Source organism: Tamandua tetradactyla, chromosome 18 (genome assembly GCF_023851605.1).
Source record: "Tamandua tetradactyla isolate mTamTet1 chromosome 18, mTamTet1.pri, whole genome shotgun sequence".
NCBI lineage: Eukaryota > Metazoa > Chordata > Mammalia > Pilosa > Myrmecophagidae > Tamandua > Tamandua tetradactyla.
In genome coordinates, this window is record NC_135344.1 from 36,507,870 (window position 1) to 36,530,069 (window position 22,200).

The 22,200-nt window shown below is 46.9% G+C and overlaps 1 protein-coding gene across 2 annotated transcripts in view; it reads left to right on the forward strand.

The window, feature by feature from the left end:
* Nucleotides 1-22,200, forward strand: part of ST8SIA5 (ST8 alpha-N-acetyl-neuraminide alpha-2,8-sialyltransferase 5) — a 67,222-nt gene that overhangs the window by 22,075 nt on the left and 22,947 nt on the right. Inside the window, exon 2 of one of the 2 annotated variants that reach the window (XM_077135551.1) lies at nucleotides 9,426-9,533. The exons of the other annotated variant lie outside the window; for it this stretch is intronic. Coding sequence (XP_076991666.1) covers nucleotides 9,426-9,533 — 108 coding nt within the window. The remainder of the gene's footprint in view (nucleotides 1-9,425; nucleotides 9,534-22,200) is intronic. 2 annotated transcript variants of the gene reach the window in all.

Below are 22,200 nucleotides of genomic sequence, written 5' to 3' on the forward strand. Positions count from 1 at the left end.
CAGGAGAAGGGCATGTGAGTTCTGGAGCAGCAATTCCTCTCAATCGCAGCGTGAAAAAACTGCCCCACTTTGTTTTTCTCATTTTTCATGTTTGAGTTAATGCCAGTTATCATCACCATTACCATCCCTCCTATCTGTGCAACGCTGAAAGAGCGACCGGAAGGCTTTTGCATCCATTATTCTCTTATATGAGGAAGCCCAAGACTATGTGCCTCCAAACATTTGCAGAGTTTTCCATGATCATTATGATTGCATTGCTTTGAGTTTACATTGTTCCTACTTTTTAGTGTGTTTATAAAAACAATACACATTAACTGTAAAATTTTTAGAGAGAATGGAGAAGTAAAAAGCAGGAACAAAAAATCCCTCATAATCTCACCAGAGACATATGAACTTTTGAGCATCTTTCCTCCCAGGCTTTTCACTAAGCATTTTAAAAATAGGTGAGATTGTAGCATATCTACTTGTATCCTGTTTTTTTGGCTTAAAAATATATTATTTTCCTATGTCATTTAAAAGGTCTTCATCAATATGGTGTTTTGTGATTGCATGGCCACCCATCATTTAGGAGCACTGAAGTTCACCAGCTATTCTCTAAGTGGTTGTTTCCTACTTAATAAAAGACTCCAGACAACAGTCTTCACAATTTTGATTGAGGATAAATTCCTGGAAGGAATATCAGTGAGACCAAAGCTGATATTCTCTCTCCATCCATCAGTCCCTCCATCACCTTCTAAGAAGCAAGCACTGAATTAAATGCATTTAAAATTTATATCATTAGATTTAAAATTTTATATGTTTGCTAGCATTTATGTGTCTTCTTTTGTGAATTGTCTGTTTATATCTTTATATTGAGGGTTATTCCTCCCATTTGGCAGATAAGGAAACGGACCCTTCAAGAGATTAGTTGCCAAGGGTCATGCAGTTAGCAGATGGCAGAATAAGACTCTGGGGACTCTCCATGCAGAAGTCTCTGGAGACAAGCACCACCTGCAGGAGAGGCACCTACGTGGATGGTTTTCCTGCTTGGGTGGTTTTCACAGCTCTGAGCAAAGTGGCTGCATGCAGGGCCTGTGTTCTAGTTTGCTAGCTGCCAGAGTGCAATATACCAAAAATGGAATGGCTTTTTAAGAAGGGAACTTTAATAAGTTACAAGTTTAAAGTTCTAAGACCATGAAAATGTCCCAATTAAACCAACCGTATAGAAATGTCCAATCTAAGGTATCCAGGGAAAAATACCTTGATTCGAGAAGGCTGATGAAGTTCAGGGTTTCTCTCGAGTGGAAAGGCACATGGCGAACACAGTCAGGGGTTCTCTGTCATCAGGAAAGGCACATGGTGTACATGGCATCATCTGCTGGCTTCCTCTCCAGGCCTCTTGCTTCCTGAAGCTCCCCTAGGGACATTCTCCTTCATCTGCAAAGGTCCCTGGCTGGGGGACTCTGCTTCATGGCTCTCGTCATCCTGTTGTCCTTCTCTCGGAATCTCCTGAGGTTGCTGGCTGATGGACTGTATGGTTCTCTTGGCCTCGTGGCTCTGCTGGGCTCTGCTGTGGCTTTCTTGTCATTCTCAAAAGGCTTTCTCTCCAAAAAAAGTCTCCTCTTTTATAGGATCCTGGTAAAGTAATCAAGACTCACGTAGAATGGGTGGAGACATGTCTCCATCTAATCAAGTTTAATACAATTTATTGAGTCACATCTCCGTGGAGATGACCTAATCAAATTTCCAACCTATAGTACTGAATAGGGATTAGAAGAAATGTTTTTTCTCACAAGATTGATTAGGATTAAAACGTGGCTTTTCTAGGGTACATAGATCCTTTCAAACCAGCACAGTAGAAAAGCCCAGCTGTTGGTGTACTTAAACTGCGCTGGAAGGCCCCTGTTACCCACAAATCCTTCCCTCATCAGATTGATGCTGGCGCCTAAGTCCCACCTGGGTCTGCTTAGCCCTGGGGGCCATCTGCTGCTCCCTGGGAGCTGGTGGTCTCACAGTTTAGCATGGCCTCGTCCCGCCCTCCCCTGTGGCAGTCCAGACTCCCTGGCCAGTGTCCCCCTGTGGCCTCACCTTCTTGCCTGATGCATAGTGGTCATACAAAATTGACATTTGAAAACAGATTGTCAGTGCTTGCGGCAGAAGCAGTGTTGTGTAACAGCCCAGCCTGTGGTTCATTGAAATACAGCCGTTCTTTTGAAACTGTGAGAGATAGGCCAATGGGAAAGATATTTTAAGGACAGGGGACAGCCCCTGTGGCCCTTCAAATCATGCCCCTCCCTGCCCAGTTGCCCTCCTAACCTTCCTAGGATTAACTATTTAAAACTTCCCTTGCAGGGTGGGTGAGAGTTTGGATGCCTCTGGGGCCGCAGCCCCTTCACCCATCCCACGAGCCAGAATTTGACTCGGTGACAAATCTTGAGTATATGCCGAGCAGGCTCTGCTCCTCCCTGTTTCTTCCTCTTTCCTGGGGTGGGTGAAACCTCCTGTTCTAATATTCTTCAAGGGGAAAGGGTGGGAGTCAGGATCATGGAGTTCTAGAACGTTGAGGTACCCCTGTGTTCTAGTTTGCTAGCTGCCAGAATGCAATATACCAGAAATGGAAGGGCTTTTAAAAGGGGAATTTAATAAGTTGCTAGTTTATAGTTCTGAGGCTGAGAAAATGTCCCAATTACAACAAGTCTATAGTGATGTTCAATCAAAGGCATCCAGGGAAAGATACCTTGGTTCAAGAAGGCCGATGAAGTTCAGAGTTTCTCTCTCAAGTGGAAGGGCACATGGTGAACACAGAATTTCTTTCTCATCTGGAAAGGAACACGGTGAACACGGCCAGGGTTCCTCTCTCATCTGGAAGGGCACATGGCGAACACAATGTCATCTGCTAGCTTCTTCTCCTGGCTTCCTGTTTCATGAAGCTCCCCAGGAGGCGTTTTCCTTCTTCATCTCCAAAGGTTGCTGGCTGGTGGACTCTCTGCTTTGTGGTGCTGCAGCATTTTCTGCTCTCTCTGAATCTCTCATTCTCCAAAATGTTTCCTCTTTTATAGGACTCCAGAAACTTCTGAAGACCCACCCAAATGGGTGGAAGCTTGTCGTCACCTAATCCAGCTTAACAACCACTCTTGATTAAATCACATCTCCAGGGAGATGTTCTGATTACTGTTTCAAACATACAGTATTGAATAGGGATTATTCTGCCTTTATGAAATGGGATTTTGATTAAAACATGGCTTTTCTAGGGGATATACATCCTTTCAAACCAGCACACCCTGCCAACCCCCACCCCCGGCTCAGCTTGCTTAAGGGACTTTAGATAAGACATCTTTGGGCTCAGGTTTAGATATAGGACCAGGTTTCTTCCCTTGAGAGAATTATAGTCATGCTTAGAGGTGCCTGACACCCAGAGACAGCAGAGATGACCAACAGCTCAGGGCAGGCTGAGAGGTTCCAGGAGGAGCGGGAGGATAATTCAATCCAGTGGGCTGACTCGGGGCTCAGGGGGGCTTCAAAGAAGAGGAGGCACTTCAGCTGGACCTTGAAGGTGGGAGGAGATTTAGGTGAGGGGGGTGGGACATGGGGAGAAAGTGGGTGGAGACTACCAAGAACACAGGTGTGAGTGTGGCAACACCAAAGGTGGCTCATGAAGCTGAGATTTGTATGGGGGTGCACTGGGGTGAAGCTGCAGGGGAGCTTTGAGAAGGACCCCTGAGCTGAGAGTTTGAAACCTTGTCATTTAGGATTCTAGGGAGGTTCTGGAGAGGGGAGGGGTGTGTTAGGCATGATCCTTAGAAAGGCTGCTCAGGCAGGGAGAACATGGAGACCAGGAGACCAGCCAGGAGGTGGCTCCTTCCACTCCTGTCCTGACCTGAGGATGTAGTAAAAGCCAGTGGCCTCAGCCCTCCCCTCCTGAGCCTGAGGAGTCCACGACCTGAAGCAGGGCTTCCCTTGATGTGGCTTGTGAGGATGGGATGCAGCCGTTTCCATCCCGAGGAACCTGGCCAGCCTGTTGGTGACCAGGGCTGTGCATCTGCCTTGAGCACTCAGCATCTGAACCATGGTTCTGGTGTCGTTTCCCAGGGAACCCAAGTGTCCTGAGGTACCCCATGCCCCACAAATTCAGCCTTTTCTGGCTCATCCCCTTTTGTATTTCCAGCACCTGAGTGGGCACTTCCTGACCCAGGCCTGCAGCATGCAAAAGGAGATGGTGCAGGTGTGCCGTCCCCTCTCTGTCCTCTGGCCCCTATAAAAGCATCTTCACCGGCTTCCTCCAGTGCCAGGAATCCCCTGTTAGAAATCTGTGACTTTGGGTCTTCAGTAGAAATGGGAACTGATTTCAAAGATTGCTTAGCCTAGCACCTTCGTTTTCCTACCCATTCTGGCCTGTTTTATATAAAGACTTCAACACTAAATTATCAACACTAATGGCAATATTTTCAAATACTGGATAATGGAAAAGCCATTTTAAAAACTTTTTTTGGGAGAGCATGGGGAAGTGGGGAAATAAGGGAGGAGGAAGAAACCTTGGCCTTGGAGCCAGACTTAGGCTTGAAAACAGAATTTCTGGGCGGGTTATGAATCTCATCTCAGTGCGCCTCAGTTTCCTCAACTGTGAAATGGGAAATGGAGCTGTTGGGAGGATTCAAGAGAACATATAAACCTATGATGGTGCCTGGAACATTTTTTTTTTTTTTTAGTTCTCTGGCATCAGTTTTAAAAAGTAACTCCTCACATTTTTTGGGAAATATTATTAGTGGAGTTAGTGCCACTCAAGGGAGCAGTTTCATTTTTTTTTTTTTTTAACGTGGGCAGGCACTGAGAAACGAAGCATGGACAGGCACCGGGAAACAAATCTCTGTTTTTTGTTTTTTTTTTTTCACATTTTCAAACCTTTAATAACCCCCTAGTGTATGTAACAAGCTATTGAGTTAATTTGCCTTTGGAAATTTATTATGTGATCATCACTGGTAAGATTAGGTACAAAGCAAAAAGAAAAAACTAGGGGAAAGAAAAATGGTCCTAACAAGTCTCCAGACAAAAGGGTCATGTTTAACAGTCAAATCTCTGTTTTTAACTTGCTTCTCTGAGGCGTGGTTTTGTCTTTTGCCCTGAATCAGTTCCCCTTGCCCCCCTCCCCGCCAGTCTGGAAAGCCTGGGGCTGCTTTCATCATCACTCTTAGATGGCTGCAGGATTTATTACCATGAGACCTGGAGGTTAAATTATACGACTCTGGAGATGGTGGGTTACACAACAGGACACTCAGCTAAGCAGGGTTGTCACCAGTGACAACCACCACAACAGAGCAAAGTCGAGCCTCAATGAATTTACCTTAAATTTCATAATCAGAAAGTCTAGACAGAAGCTATTTCAATGTTAACATGCATGCAACTTTTGACCCAGTGTGGGCATGAGGTAGCACCATGAACTTTCAGCGCATGGCGCCTCTAAATGTCAGAATCCAGCGTTGAATAAATCAGTTTAAATAATTCTCTCAGTTTAAGACAACATTCATTGACAGCATTAATTTGCAAGGTAGAAAAGATTCTGCAGGTCTGACTGCACCCAGGAAGCCACTTTGGCTATTCCAAGTTTGTGTTAATGATGGTAAGTTTAGCATACTTAAGCACTTCATTTTAAATTGTTATTTTAAAAACATTTTTATTATGAAAAAATTGAAAACAGAAAAATTGGGAGAACAACATAAACATTACGCCTGAGAATTGACAATGTTAACAAACGTTCACATTTTGCCATACTTATTTCAGATCTTTTCCTTTTCTTTAAAATGAATGATATGTAAAACAGATATAGCACCCTTTTTAGTGTTTGCTTTTGTCCTGTCTTGTTTGCTAATATGTTCATGTGTCCCCAGAGAGCGTGTTAGTTTAATCACCTCAACTTTACAGAAGGGATTTTGAAAGCAAGCGCTTGCTCCCCTTTGCTTCTCATCCCAGCATCCAGCACAGTTTCTGGCCCCTCATGGTTGCTCAGTAAGCTTTGTTGATTAAAGATGAGTAGATAAAACTTCTTTTTTCCTTTGTATCCTACTTTATACCTCTAAATACCTCCTCTGAGGGTTTAAGTTGATTAATATACATAGGATTTCTACACTTAGCCCAGGAATTGGATTTATAGTATAAAATATATTGGTTTTTGAAAATTGCACAATAATTTTTTTTTAGCTTTCAAGGCTTTTAATAAAAGTTTTTTCTTTATTTTTTTCTTCAATATTTTTATTGACAAATCTTCACACACATACATTCCATACATGGTATTATGTAATCAGTGGCACACAATCATTTTTAAAGATAACATTAGAAAACATAGCTAAACAAAAAGAGAGAATAAACTTGTATTGCCACCTTTCAAAAACAAGCAGTTTTTGGTATAAAACCTAACAAAAATGCAATCACTACTACATTTTGCCTTTTATAGCCCACCTTTTTCATTTAATTTATTAAGAGCACCTTTTGATGTTATCATATTTCCTGCTAGAAGATTCAAATCAATGCTTGCCTGGTAGTTTCTTCCTTCTACCCCATGGGAGGGATTTCTCTGGGCAGGAGGGTGGCTGTGCTGCCAGCTGCCCCTTTGGGCATTTGGTGGGAAAAAAAACCTTGCTAGTCAGACTATTTTTAAGGGTCCTGAGAGTTCTGGAGCAGTATGCTGGGCTGGGAATTGACTTGAAAATACTTGCAAGCCAGCTAATTCGCAAAATCCCAGGTGGAAATATTGTAGTTTTCTTGGCCTGTATATGGACAGCCTGCTAAAGGCTTTTAGGGGAAAAGGTTTTAGAGTCAGGTGGTCCTGGTTTGGCATCTTAGTTTGGGCGTTTGTTAGCCTTGTAACACTGGGCATGTTCCTAAGTCTCTCTGAGTCACCTGCTTCATCATCTATAAACATAGACAATAAGGCTTTTTGCCTGTGGCTAGGAATTGAGATCATGTAGGTAAAGTGCTTGCTTTATAGCAGGTGCTCAACAAATGTTTCCCTTCCAACTATACCAAATCCAAATTCTCTCCCAGAAATACCTTACTGCTCTCTTTGAAATGAGACTTACCCCTTTCAAACAAAGGAACAACTATGGAATCAGAACAAAACTGGCGCCCAGCTGTTTTCTGAATAGGAGTGGGAAAAGTGTCCTGCTTTGGCTTCAGGCTGCCTGGGAGATTGGAGAAAATAGAATCAGGAGCCACTCAGCAAAGCATCGATTGAGCACCTCCTGTGTGCAGCCCTCTGCCAGCGGGCCCCTGTGTGCAGCCCTCTGCCAGCGAGCACCTCAGGTGTTTCCTTACTTGAGTCTGGCTGGAAAGCAGAGCTAACAGGCATGTGAGCTGGTCGGGTGCTGGAGGAAATGGCTCAGCTCTGGGACACTTTGGGTTGAGGCCCTGGGAGATATCTGAGACAGTTCTTCACACTCGGAAGATAGAAACAGAGGCCCAGAGAGGTGTGGGGACCTACTTAGCTAAGGTCACTCAGCTTGCCAGTGGTAAATATTTCCTTAGCTCAGAGGCTATTTATGAAAACTAATTATTATTGTTTTTTGTAGTTATTTTTGAAAGTTTTTGTCTTCTTCTGTCATTGTCTTTCTTCCCCCTGAGTTATTTTCTTTTTCCCATTTGGGGTTTGCTCTCTGACTTTTCTCATGTGCCAGTGGCCTTTGCCCATTCATATCCAAGGGCAAGTTAGTTACTAGAAGGGTTCTTGGACGTCCTGAGTGGTGGGTATTATATCCTAGGACAGTGGTTCTTAACTGGGGTGACTTAATCCCCCCACCCCACTCTGCCCCCACCCAGGGACATTGCAGGAAACATTTGACAATGTCTGGAGACTTTTTTGGTTGCCACAATGGGAGGGGCATGAGGTGCTACCTGCGTCTGGCTGGCTGACACCAGGGGTGCTGCCAAACAGCTGGCACTGCCCCACGACAAGAGTTCCCTGGTGCCCGAGGCCAGAAGTGCCAGGTGGAGAACCCTGTCCGGGGGGCTCAGGTGGACAGCAGCCCTTTCCTTCACGGTGTTTTCTTTTGAGCTGGTCCATTTCCTTCCTGAGAAATTCTTCAGTCACTATAGGGCAGGGCAGGGGACCACCATTCCGAAGCCAGGCACGGGTTGGGTGAACCGGCTTTCAGGTGAGCCCAGCTGTTTTCAGTGAGGAAGACAGCACAGAGCCTCTCTGGGCCCGCGTCCCCACAGCGCAAAGCGCCTGATTCCTGCGGTGTGGGCGTGGGCGGGGCCTTGGGAAAGGGGCCTGGTCGGGGTGGGGGCTGGGCATGGTCTACCTGCTCCTTAGACAAACCTAAGATGGTCACTCCCACCTTCAGTGGCCACCTCCAATCAAAACCTTGTTGGGGTTGTACATTGTGAACAGATTTGCTTCTGATGTGCATTCAGGATTCCACTCTCTCTGGTCGAAGTTAGTTACCCATCTGTTGTGTTATTTTAATAGGGTTGGTTTAAAGTGGCTTTAGGTTTATAGAAAAATTGCACAGAAAGTCCAGCGAGTTCCTATATATCCTCTCCCTCCCCCATCCTCAGTTATTAACATCTTGGATCAGTGTGGTACATTGGTTACAACTGATGATCCATTATTCATACGTTGTTATTAACTGAAGTCCACAGTTTACACCAGGGGTCACCCATTGTGTTGTACAGTTCTAAGGATTTTGACAAATGCATAATATCAGGTATCCACCGTTTGGGTATTATAAAGAATAGTTTCACTACCCTAAAAAAATGTGCTCCACCTGTTCGTCCCACACCCTCCCCCATGAACCCTGGCAATCACTCATCTTTTTCCTTTCTCTGTAGTTAGCTTATCTGCTTTTCATGTTCCAAAACTTTGTTGATAGCCCCCTTTTATCGCCTCCTCTCCCCTGCTCGTGTCCTTATTTGTTCCTTTGCTGTCATTTTAGTCAGTTTTAGGGAGGGAGCAGAGATAAGCATGTGTTGAGTCCATCATCCTGAACCAGAAGTCATATCCTCATGCTTTGGAAAACTGCAGAATTAATTAAAAGCTTTGAAATGTGTCTGACCTCTGAACCAGAGGACAATGCACTGAAGAGCTAGAGCTGTTCTGATTTAAGTCTTTCCAGAGGTGGGAATTGAGGGACAAGAAAGGGAGCAGCACCCTATAGGAGGTTGGAAAGCTCAATGACCATAATCTCTCTAAGTCTCAACTTCCTATCTGCAAAATGTGTAACCCCAGCTCTGCCTGTAAAAATGAAATGGATAGATGGATGCAGAGGAGCAGAGAGTATTGCGAAGGGCACTGGTTTATTCTTGTCATCCTCCCATTTGATGTATCACCATCATCTTCACTAAGTATATGATCGAGGAGATGTGCCACTTGGGCATGATAGCAGAATGTGGTTCTCTGGTGGAGACATAACCCCAGGCGGTGAGCATGAGTACCGACTGCCTCATTTTCTTGCCAGAGGCCTCCAGTTTGGTTGGCAGAGTGACGACCAGCTGGCCAATTGGACGGGGCTCTGTAATATCACCGATGACCAAGCAGTGCAGAGCGGCAGTGACTCCAGCTCCAGGTACAGCCCTCTCTGCCCCTGCCCTACTGCCCATCCCCAGAGCTACCCTCAGGGAAGAAGGCTTGTTGCAATGGCTCAAAGCTCCCCTCTTTTCGGGATCACACCTGGTCTCCCTTGTCATGAAGCTGAGTGGACATGAAGGGTGAGGGATAGGACCCAACCCAACAAAGTAGGGCGGCCTGAAGTTTGCCCTTGGTGTCTTTAACCACCCCCCTCCTGCGCCTTGGAGTACCCTCCAGCCATTCCTGTTCCTTGCATGTGTCCAAGGGTCTATCTGTCCCTCCCCATGCTCTAGCCACACCTGTTCTTGGGGAAGGTGGGTGCCGAGTTCTCTTACTGACCCCCCAGCATGCATAAGAATCATGGGGGAGCCCTCTCTATCAGGAGGAGGGCATTTGGGTCTCAAGTCTCCATCTAAGATAGAGGCAAAAGTTCTGTCTCCTGCCATAGGAATTTCTGGCATCAACCTCCAAATGCATGTAGGGGTGGGTGTGGATGGCAGCAGGGGTCGGGGATGGCAGCAGGAGTGGGTGCAGGCTACTCCCTGATGTCCCACAGCACAGACAATGTTACTCAGTCCTCGGGCCAGGCTGAACTAGGCTTGGGAAGCACCATTTCCATCCACAGCGTGCTGAGCTTTGACACTCACCCCACCATGCGGTTACCTCTTCTTGATCCATTGTAGTGCTTGAAGTAAAATGAGTAACTAAAGGTGCTCTTTACAGTCAGGAGTAGAAATTCAATGAGTATTTGTTGAATGAATTAAAATTGAGTATCCTCCAGTGGGACAGAATTCTCTCTCGGCTTGGAGCTGGTGTGGCTGCCAGCTAAGGAGTTTCTGGGGGCTTATTAGGCCGTTTGGTCCCTTATTTATTGTGTTTCCAAGTACATACTAACTCTCAGATCCTTTTCCCTGGGAAAGAGGCCTGAACTTTGTTGCTATTGATTTTGACATCCAAACATCAAATTGGCCCTGCAGAGGAGAAGTAATGTGGTTTTCAGGTGCCCCCAATGAATTATTTTTGTTCAGTGCTTTGAAAAGTAAAGCTATGACTCCAGTGCCATGCCCAGCAGGGGTCGGAGGGTTCTTATTCTGGCCTCTTAGGACTGAAGTTCTTTCCAAAGTTGAAAAATGTGTGTGGGGGGGGAGCCCTGAACACACTTGGCCCCCTGAGATCTTGCTCGGCCTCACACTGGGGGGAGGGGGAGCCCTCACAGGTGTCCCTTCCACATGCTGAGCCCCAATGCTGACCCTTTCGCGGGGCGACCCACCCGCCCAGATGTGAATGATAGGGTGGGGGCACATTGGGTAAGTCAGTAAACGTCTGCCTCCCTGGAAAGGACCCCCTGAAGAGTTCATTGAGAGAGTCCTTTCCAGGGAGGCAGACATTTACTTTCTAGCCACTTTTTCGGCTAGAAAGTGCCGGTCGAATGAGCAAGATCAGGAGGCACCAAATAGAACCAGAGGATAAAGAGAGGGGTGGGGAACCAGCCACAGGAGCGCTGAACAGTGACTGGGACCATTGATTGGTTCTACTTCTAGCTTTTTCTACTGCCAGCATCTTTTGTCCTTCTTCCCTCTTTCTGCAATTCTGTGTGTCCTGCCTCCTCCCCCTGCTTTACCTATTCCTGTTTTCTCCTTTCTTCCAGTCACTCTGTGTTTGGTCTGTCTTTTTCTCCTTCCTGTTTCCTTCCTCTCTCTTCTGCCTCCTTCATTCCTATCCCCTTTCTCATCTTCCTTTCCCTTTATTTTCTCTTCCTCTCCCCTTCTCGTGATGACTTGGGCCTGCCTCTCCCCCTCTGTCAGCAGGGTCAGAGACCCCCTGGCTTCTGTGAGTTTGGCTTTAGAGTTAAGGTGCCCTTTACCTCAACTTAAGGTGACCAAATCATTACCAGCTGACTTGATATCCTTCTGGAGAGCAGTTTTTGGAATAAGATCCCCACAAGGTACAAGATAATTAGGATGGCCACACATCTCAAATTTTCTGGGATAATTCCAATTTCAGATTCCAAGTTTTGGTTGTCCTCTAAAGTAAATAGAGCTGAAACCAATGTTAGTGATTTTTTTTAACTTTGTGTGAGAGCAGCTTCTCCCTTCTTTAAAATGGGTTGGACAGCTCCTGGGATCAGTTTTGCAGGACTTGGGGAAGACCTGAGAGCAGGCCATAGAAGATGCACTGCAGAGCAAAAGGGCATCATTCCAATGAGCAACTCTCCAAGCCTGGAATATGTGATGAGCTTCGTGGTATTATTCACCTATTGAATAATTCAGTGTACACTATATTTTGCTAACTATAGTTGTGTGGTATATTGAAGTGTGATGCATCCTGATATCATTTATTATTAACAGGGCTAGAAGGGAATTCAGGAGGCTCCAAATATAACCAGAGGATAAAGAGGGATCTGGGGAAGAGCAAATGACTCCCAAACTGTATACTCAACCAGGAGCTGCAAGAAGGAGCAGCACAAATGACCAATCTGAGAAATCCCCTGGGAAGTGCCTCCTCCCCGGGAAGGACTCCTTGAAGAGTTTGTCGAGAGGCTTTGGCTAGAAAGTTCTGGTCAAGAGAGCAAGATGGATCACCTCTAAATGGACCACAGGGAAAATCCAGACCAGAAAGTACTCATAAAGGCTATGGTCAGTTCTTCCCACTGGAGAGGAGCCGGGGGAAGGACAGGCTGAATCGGAAAATATGTGCCCTGTGAAATAGGCATTGGCGTACAGCTTTACCCATTTCAAGTCTAGTTCACAGAGTGTTGTCCAGTCAGCATCCTTAGGGGAACTGCTTCAATGAGCAGAGAGCAGTAGTTTTTTTTTTATTATTAATTTTTAAATAAAAAAAAATAGCAACAAACACAAACATTCTTAACTTATAATCATTCTGTTCTACGTATATAATCAGTAATTCACAATATCATTGCATAGTTGCATATTCATCATCATGATCATTTCTTAGAACATTTGTATCAATTCAGAAAAAGAAATAAAAAGACAACAGAAAAAAATTCATACATACCATGCCATACCCCTCCCTTACCCCTCCATTGATCAGTAGCATTTCAATCTACTAAATTTATTTGTTCCCCCTATTGTTTATTTTTATGCCGTATGTTTTACTCATCTGTTGATACGGTAGATAAAAGGAGCATCAGACACAAGGTTTTCACAATCACATAGTCACATTGTGAAAGCTACATCATTATACAATCATCTTCAAGAAACATGGCTACTGGAACACAGCTCTACATTTTCAGGCAGTTCCCTCCAGCCTCTCCATTCCGTCTTGGATAACAAGGTGATATCTATTTAATGCATAAGAATAGCCTCCAGGATAACCTCTCAACTCTGTTTGGAATCTCTCAGCCATTGACACTTTATTTGTCTCGTTTCGCTCTTCCCCCTTTTGGTCGAGAAGGTTTCCTCAATCCCTTGATGCTGAGTCCCAGCTCATTCTAGGATTTCTGTCCCACGTTGTCAGGATGGTCCACACCCCTGGGAGTCATGTCCCACGTAGACAGGGGGACGGTGGTGAGTTTGCTTGTTGTGCTGGCTGGAGAGAGAGACCACATCTGAACAACAAAAGATGTTCCCTTGGGGGTGACTCTTAGGCCTAATTTAAGTAGGCTTGACCTATCCTTTGCAAGGTTAAGTTTCATATGAACAAACCCCAAGATTGGGGATTCAGCCTATTGCTTTGATTGTCCCCACTGCTTGTGAGAATATCAAGAATTCTCCACTTGGGAAAGTTGCATTTTCCCCCTTTCTCACCATTCCCCCAAGGGGACTTTGAGAGCAGTAGTTTTAATCAGCAAATACTTCTATTTCAGTTAGTGCTTTGAACAAGTAGAAAGGCCTGTGAAGTTGGTTCTCATCACATTGTTCAAATTATGTATTTGTGTTTCTGTCTCCTTCACTAGGCAGTGACTGTGCTTCTTTCATCTTTGAATTCTCAGCACCTCTATTGCACCTGCCATATACTAGGTGCTCAATAAATGTTAACTGAAGTAACATTTACTTAAAATAATTAAGCAGGAAAATAGTAACGGCTCTTAGTAAGAAAACCAATTTCAATTTTGGTGCCCCTGAATCTTCCATTAGAGATTTATTTCTTTGGATTAAACTTTGTCTTTTCTTGGGCTGTCTTTGAAAAATTAATCCCCAGAAGAGGAAATACTTTGGAATCATAAACTCATTCATAATTTGAAATTGTCACAGAATTTTTTCTTGAGAAAAGGAAGTAATAGGAAGCCTGAGAGCTTTTGGAAAAGGGAGAATGAATGGCGAGAGGTATAAAAAGTAGAAAAGGGTCACCGAAGACAGATTATATACTTCTGCAATAACTGAGCAAGCAGCCCTCCCATATACCCCCTTATGGAGCATTAGGCTCCTAAGAAAGGTAGATGGGGTGGGGTGAGGGGAGTGCTTGTCCTCCCTGGCCTCCTCTGGCCTGGCCTAACTGCCTTTCTGCCCCAGTATTTGTTCTGAGGGCAGGAGAGGCAGCGGTGCCCTTGACAGACCCAGTCCTCCAAGGTCGGCAGCATTGTGTTCTCTGCCTGGGGAAGTGCCAGGGAATGGTTCCTTCCAGTTACAGGGGCTGGGGGCAACTGAGATAGGAGTTCCCCAGGAACTGTCCCGGTAGCCATAGCCGACCCTCAGCCTGGCCTGCAGCCATAGTACAAAGAGCCTCATTCAGCTTCTGCCAACTGGATATGCTCCACATCCAAGTCCTTGTCCTTCTACCAGTATCAGCCTCCCACTCCACCACCTCCTTGAAGCCTTCCCTGATAGCCCTAGCCCACATTACCCTCCTATAACTCTACCTACTGTAAGATGTATCTGCACTGAGGGCTGTTTGAATCATTATACACACAGAGAACTTTCTGGCATTTGCACGTAAACCCATCTGAGTTAGCCTGTGTTCCCCAGATCGTCAGGAGCTTCCACCGTGGAGAACTGGGCTGGATTGCCTGTGAGTGCATCTTCTGGTCCCTTGGCCCTCTAGCTTTAGGGGCAGCTCACAGGCTATCCAGCTCCACTGGCCTCTTCTCCCAGACCCCACCCCAACATTGGCGCTACACTGGGAGGATGAGCACTGGTATGGAAAGGAACCTGAGGAACAATTCTCTCTGAGGTCTAGAACAGAGCTGGCCCCGGCTTCTCCCACCAATGCTGCCCAGTGCTGAGACCACATTCTCCCCATGCCACTGGGTTTCCAGGTTGGGATGCAGGTTACGTCCTAAGCAGGAATAGCCCCAGCCACAGGAGCAAAGAAGCCCCAGACTGCTGACACAAAAGAGCCTTCTCTGGGAAAGATGGAGCCCAGGGAGTGTCATGGGGCTGGCCAGATTCCCCTCTGGGCTGACGTTTGTGGGCCTAAAAGTCTAGCCTGTCTTACTCAACATGGGGTGTGGAATCGTTACATTTTAGAGTTGGGAGGAACTTGACTAAAGGCAACGTAGCACTTTATTACGCTATATTGAATTGTTCCCTAATTGTTTCAAGACAGTGTGTAATTAGGTAATAAATCATGCATACAGATGGTGAGGGCTCCGAGAGCTTAGCATAGAAGTCAGGGTGTTTCCCTGAAGGGCTGAGACATGGCTTGATCTTGGCGCTGCCCAGAGCCAGCAGTTACTGGGTGACTTACAGGTATGCTCTCATTTAATGCTCACCTTCCAGGTGGGTGCTATCCTTACCTCGATTTTATGGTGAGGAAACTGAGTCATCAAAAAGCTAGGTGGTAAGTGGTGACTGTAGGACACACCCAGGCAATGTGGCTCAGGTGTCCCAGTGAGACACCTGAATGGGATATATGGGGCAGAGAGGTTATTCTGGGTTGTGGAGAGATGGACTAGGGATGGGTCAGGTCTCTTCGGCTTTCCTTTCTAAACCCTCTTCTACTGCCCTCAGCTCCTGGCTGGTAGACCCTGATAAAAAGGCCGTTATTGATTTAAGTAGAAAATCTATATGCATGTCCTTCCCAGGGTGCTGCCACGCTGCAGGGCTGACTTCAGGCAGAATTGTATTTATTTATTTATTTATTTTTAATTTTCATACTACTTTTTTTTTTAATTAAAAATATTTTATTGCGCTATCTCCACACACATACAGTCCATACACAGTATTCAATCAGTGGCTCACAATGTCATCACATAGTTGTGTATCCATCACCGTGATCATTTTTTGAACATTTGCATCACTCCAGAGAAAGAAATAAAAAGAAAAAAGAAAAAACTCCTGCATTCTATACCCCTTATGCCTCAACACAAATTGATTTACAAAGCAGTTCTTCAGTGCCTCGTTATCAGGCAGAATTATCATTAGGGTCCTTTCCCATTTTCTATCTTCAGTGTCTTCTTGCAGCATTCTTTCCTGATTGCTCCCACTGGAAAATGTGGCGCTCCCCCTGCTCCTGGGGATTCTGCATTTCAAAGAAGAGCTCTGGGGGGCAATACTAACCTAAGGGAAACATTTTCTTGGTGGAATTTCAGAAGTGGTGACAGCTATGGAAGGTCAGGGCAGTGAAAGGTATGGATTCCTGCTTGGAGACCTGCAGGCTGGCTTGGCATACGCCTCTCTGTTCGATTTTCACTTTTGTCAAAAAGGATTAAAAAAAAATCTTGGGCTCCAATTCGTGGGAAGAATTTGGAGTCAGGTTTGGCACACTGTTCTGGGTTGGGTGTTGGAAAAACAAAACAAACAAAAATGGTACAGCTCCCTCCCATTGCCACCCAACTGTGCTCTTGATTATGCCTTCAGTGGCCTGACAGGAAATGAGGCTCAGGGAACCATGAGCTTCCTCAGTGATGTTGCCGCCTGAGCTCCTCTGACCTGTGAGCTGTGAGGTCTTTAAGCCCTGAACTGAGGCTCCTAGGCAAATAATCACTTACATGAACCTTTCTGTGCCTCAGTTTCCTCATCTGTAAAATTGTGGTCATCGACTCAACTCTCAGGTCATCCACAGTGTCCTTCCCAGTCGGCCTGCTGCTGTCAGCTCTCCCCAGGTAAGCAGCTCTAGGTCACCAGAGCATAGGTCCTTTCATGAGGAGGGGTGCCTGAAAATTTCCTCCCACCTTGCTCAGGCACTACTGGGGTTCCCCAAGTGAACCTCCAGCTCTGCCACTTACTCATGGCATTATCCTGGATATGTGATACTCTCCCTCACTGTGAAGTGAGAAGACCCCAATGGATGAGGGAGGGCTCCTGCCTGGGCCTCACCTCCTCCCCACCCAGGCCAGCTCTCCGAGAAAGCCCTTTTCCCCTCTAGCAGCCATTTCCCACTCTCCTCACCAGAGAGGAGAGGGATCAACTGAGGAAGGAAAGTAAAGGGGGCTGTGTTGGGCTGAGAAGACCAAGTGTCCACCTGAAGACACTGACCGGGTGAGATCCTGAGAAGCTCTTCTGGGTCTCTCTTCCACATAACCAGGCATAGCTCTCTACCCTCTTTAATCTATGGCCACAAAGAACATGCTGGAACAGTTGGGGATGGGGGCTCACAAGGCTTCACAAGACTGGTCTCAACCACAGGAGCCTCGTTATTAGAAAGTGCTTCCTCATGTTGAGTGTAAAACTCCCCTCCCCAGTTCCTGGGGCTCCCAGGCTTCCCTTTTGCAGCCCCATGAAGCACCTGAGCTGGTCTTTCTTCCTCTGGCTGTTTGTTCACACATGTGGAGACCGCTCCATTCTGTCTACCTCACCTGGGGTTAAGTCCTGCGCTTGGCACACTCTTCACTTTGTGACTTTTCTGCCCACCGTCTTCACCAGCTCCCATTTCTGCTGTCACCTCAGCCCTGGTCAGTGGGGTCCTGCCTCCCCATGTGCAATTCTGCTCTTGTAAAGGTCACCAGTGTCTCCTAGTGCTGGATCAGTGGTGCCCACTCTGCCCTTCTTTTCCTTGACCTCTCACTAGCCTTGGAGAAAGTCGACCCTTCTGTCCTGGAAGCACTCTTCCCTTGGATTCCTGTGTCCCTGCACCCTTTGGTTTTCCTCCCACCTCACTTTTTTTTGCCAGCTCCTTCTCCACCCAGCATCTAATGTTGGAGCTGGCCACAGGCTTGTCTCTGCCTCTTCTCTCCTCTGCCCATCCTTCTGGGGATCTCATCCAGCACTTTGCCCCTTGACTCTGGAAGTCTGTTTCTAGTCCTGACCACTGCACTGGGCTTCAGAATGTGTATCTGACCACCTACCTGATATCTCCTCTTGGAGGTGTGAGTCATAGCAAGCTTAACATGGCCCAAGAACCTTCAGATTCACACCCAAATCTCTTTATCTCCTATCTTCCCCACCTCCTTAAATGGCTCCATGACCCAATTAGATGTTCAAGCTAAAAACCTAGGCATTTCCACTGGTTTTTCTCTCTCTTTCACTTTCAAAATTGTGGCAGCCAGCATATCCTTTTGGTTCTGTCCCTTGAACTATTTCTTGAGTCTGTTTCCTTCTCTCCATTTCTTTTGCTAGTACTTGGTCCAATCTGCCATCTTCTCATACTGCAAAAGTCTCCTCTCTCCCTGTTTCCTCTCCCCCTTTTCAGTCTGTTTTCCACACAGCAGCCAGAGTGAACTTTTAAATGGATCATGCTTTTCCCCCGCTCAACTGCTGTGCTGTTCCCATCACCATTGGTGACCCACTGACCCCGCTTGAGTAATGCTGCTTGCCACCCTGACCTTGTCTAATCTCACTTCCCATACCCTCCTCTGCTCCTTTCCCTCCAGCTCGCCAGCTCTTTCTTTTCCCAGAGCCTTTGCCTTTACTTGCTGTTCCCTCTCTGGAAGGCCCCTCCCCACCCCACATCTGCACGTAACTCTGTCCCTCTCCTCAGGTTTCTGCTCAAACATCCCTTCCTCAAAGAGGCCTTCCTTGACCTGCCACCACCCTTCCAGGTGCCCTCCCGATCCCCAGCCTGACTTTTTCCAGTGCTTATCACTACTTGTCGTGGTCCTGAACCATCATCTTCCTGTCTGCCCTGAAGGGAGTGACATCAGGGCAGGAGTTTTGTCTGGCTTCTTCATGATGGTGTTTGCCTGAAGCAGAATCTGCCAGCTAGTAGTAGATGATCCCTAAATCGTTGATGAGGACACATAGGAAAAAAAAGGGGGGGGGGAATCTATTGGTGGGGGAGACAGACAGGACATGGAAACGGCACATGTACTTCACTGTCAAAGGCTGGGTGAGAGGTGCCCCGGGGGCTGCAGGGTTGGAGCAGGGAGCGTCAGGAGGGCAGCCCAGGAAATGGGGAGGAAGACACAGCATTGCAGACAAGAGACCAGCTGTGGTGCAAACAGAGGACTGAATTGTGTCCCTGGCCCTGGGATGGCGAAGGGGGCTGCTGTGGGAGTAGCAGTGTGACATTCGATGGGAGATGAATATGGAGAAGGCAACTAGGATGCAGGTCTTGGCTTGGGCACTAGGGGTGGGGTGGGGGTGGGGACAGTGGTAAAAACCTGACAGGAGGATTAGCGATTAGTGAGTGTGGAAGACTGGCCAGGGCTATCCTAGACCCACTCAGGCACCTCAGGCTGCTGAGCTGATCTTTATGAAGGGAAGCTGTTCAGGGTCCTGAGGTCTGGCCCAGAAAATTGAGTCACCGCATACATACTCTTGCAGGGAGTGTGCTAGACACTGGATCTGGGGCCCTGCAGGCCTGCTGGTTGGGGGAAGGAGGAGTGAAGCTCAGCAGCAGGCTTTGCCCCTACAGTGCTTCCCCTACCTCCAAAATGGCACTGCAGGTCAAGCACATTAACCCAGGACTGTCAGAGGTTGCACTCAGAACATCAGGCTTTTCAACCTTCGGTTCTTTCCAAACAGCTCTGGTGAGTCCTCTGGCCAGGTGAGGAAGCTGTGGCCCAGAGAGGGCAAGTGGCGTCCAGGGCTACAAAGCCAGGTCTCTCCAGCACCTTGGCAGCGTCTTCTGACAGCTGTGACTGGCAGTTGTTAACAACTGAGCCCTTCTTGCCCCTCTCCCTATACCTCTTTGGAAAGCCACTCTAGTCCCTTTGAATTGTCAGGCTGCAATTTTCTGACTCTGATTTCTGTGCGTTTGCTCTGATGGGTAGTGTGATATCTTGAGACGGCAGCTGTTCTGGCTCTAGAAATAGCACTGAGCTCACTGAAGGGCTGTTGCCCTTGGGAGTGTGTGTGTGTGTGTGTGTGTGTGTGTGTGTGTGTGTGTGTGTTGGGGAGGGGTGCTGCTTCCTGAGAAAACCCGCAGAGAATCGTGGCTTGTCAGAGGCAGGGAGAGGGAGAGCATTGAAGTGATTAAGAGCCTAGGTTCTGGGCTGGAGACTGAGGTTCATTTTCTCTGATCACCATTTCCTAGCGGAATGACCCTAGACACATTACTTGACCTCTTGCTTGAGTCTTGGGAATAAAATGCCTCATGGGGTGTTGAAAGGATAAATGTGAGAAGGCATCAGGGTTGCCATATACCATTGTGCAGGGTGGGCACTCAGTCAAGGGGGCAAGTGCAGCTGAAATCCAGCTCGCTCTCACCCAATAAGCCTGTCATGCAACTTAATTTATCCGGAGGAAGAGGTATGTTTGCTGATTTGCACAGAGGTGCTGTATGGGATAGTGGTGCTCCTGCCCAGCGTGGAATCAATATCAGCTCTTGAGGTTCTCTGCGACTCAGAGCCAGACCAGCTTTCGAGACCCCATGGCTGGTGGAGGCCTAGCAGGCATGTTCTTGAATGCCATGGGGACCTCTTTGGGCTCCAGTGTTTTGAATGACAGTGGTATCTGGAAAGCAGAGACTGGGCTTAGATAGAAGGCTGAAGGCATGAATTTCATCTTCTGCAAGCCCGTTATAGCAGGATCCCTGCAGTACTGTGGCTTCTAAGAAAGACTGCGTGGCTCTGGAGAATCTCTGAAAAGGGGATCAGGCCAACAGAGAAGCCTTCCCTGGGCCAGCCCTTGAGCTTGTGAAATGAAGCCTCTTCAGCCTGCAAAACTGGAGTCCAAAGCTGGGACAAAAGAAGGGGAGCTTATTTCCAGGACTACCATGGTCCCCCCCCCCTTTTTTTTTAGGACTTCCACATTTGTCTTCTCACTTACTGGAGGCTGTCACTTGCTGATTACAATCCCTGAGGACACAGAGACAAAGAGGGCAGAATAGACCCAGCTTGGCACCAGCATCCAACTTGGCTGCTAGGAGCTCTGGGACATCTGAGAGGAGCTGGGCTGCAGATAGGACTAGACTGGGACTATTTATACCTGCAAGAATGCCTGAATATGGTACCAGGGTCCCTGCCTCCCTTTTGAGCTGGAGAGATAGTCTTTCCAGAATGAAAGGAGAGATAGTGACTCACCTTGGAAGGTTGATGGAGTTTAAGGCTGGAGAAATGATTTCACTCAAGTTGCCAGCAGTTTAGGGGGAGATTTGCAGTATTTGGAGGGTGGCCCCTGACCTGAAGAAAAAGGCATTTACTGGTGACTTGCAAAAGTAAAAGAATTATGTCTCCATTACAGAAAACACACATGAATACAAAAAAAGTATTTAAAAAATCACTTATAATCCTATCACCCAGGGAAACCCATTATTAATATTTTGTTCCCTTTTTCCATGCATTCACATACATGTCTGTAATTTTTTTGGAGACCATACAGTTTTGTAACTTGCATTTTTCATACAACATTATCACGTGAATATCTTCCCATTTCATTACTCAAAAAAAATTGTGACGTCTGTATCCAGACCCAAGAGGGATTTCTGTGACTTCCTCCAGAATGCCGTCCTTGATGTCCTAGGGGTGGCTCCATGTGGCAGTGTTTCTCGGTCTTATGTCCTTGTCCATTATCTTTAGAGGCCATGATGGAGTAATATAGTCCCTCAAAGCTCAGCCCAGGAAGGCTAGAGAAGGATGCAAGGGCTGTTAGCTCATTTTCCAGGTGGGAAAACTAAGGCTTTAGATTTAGGCATGGAGCAGTTTTGATGTCTCGGCTGAGTACCACACGGAATCTGCAGCAGAGCTGGGGTGTCCAGGACATTCCTTTCTAAGCAGAACTTAGCATGGACCTACTCTGGAGGGTGGCAGGGGAGAAGTTCACTAAAAGTAGCAGAAGGAGGATGCCAACCGGTCCAGATGGTTGGAAAACATCCTGAGTTATTCATCCCTGACTCAGCTCTGCCATCACCCAGCTTTGGGGCTGCAAGTAAGTCTCTGGCTTCCTGGTCCCCCACCCCTACCCCCACCCTGAGACATCCACTGTCTCTTGGCCTTTAGTGGCAGGAGAATGGGGAGGGAAGGGAATGGACATTTCCTGTGTGCTAGAGCTTTCCTGACAGTCCCATCAATATCTTATCATGACCCTGTCGCACAGGTACTATATTTTTTAAATGCTTATTTAAAAGATGAGAACATGAAGGCTCAGAAAAGTGGCAGGTCCAAGGTGGCTCCTGAGGGGCAGAGGAGGGACATGATCCAGTTCCAAAGCCTTGCCATCCGACAGCCACCAAACACACACCCTGGGGTCCTTTGGGATTGCTGTATTGCCCAGGGCAGAATAAGAGTGATGTGAGGGATTCAGGAGAAAGGGCGGGGTGAGTGGAGACTGGAGGAGGCCAGGCAAGGATTTGGTGGAGGAAATGAGGAGCTGGTCAAAGGGGAGATGCTGCTTAGTTTCAATTCTCTTTGAGCATTTCTTCTTCCTGCTTGTTGTGGATCATCAACT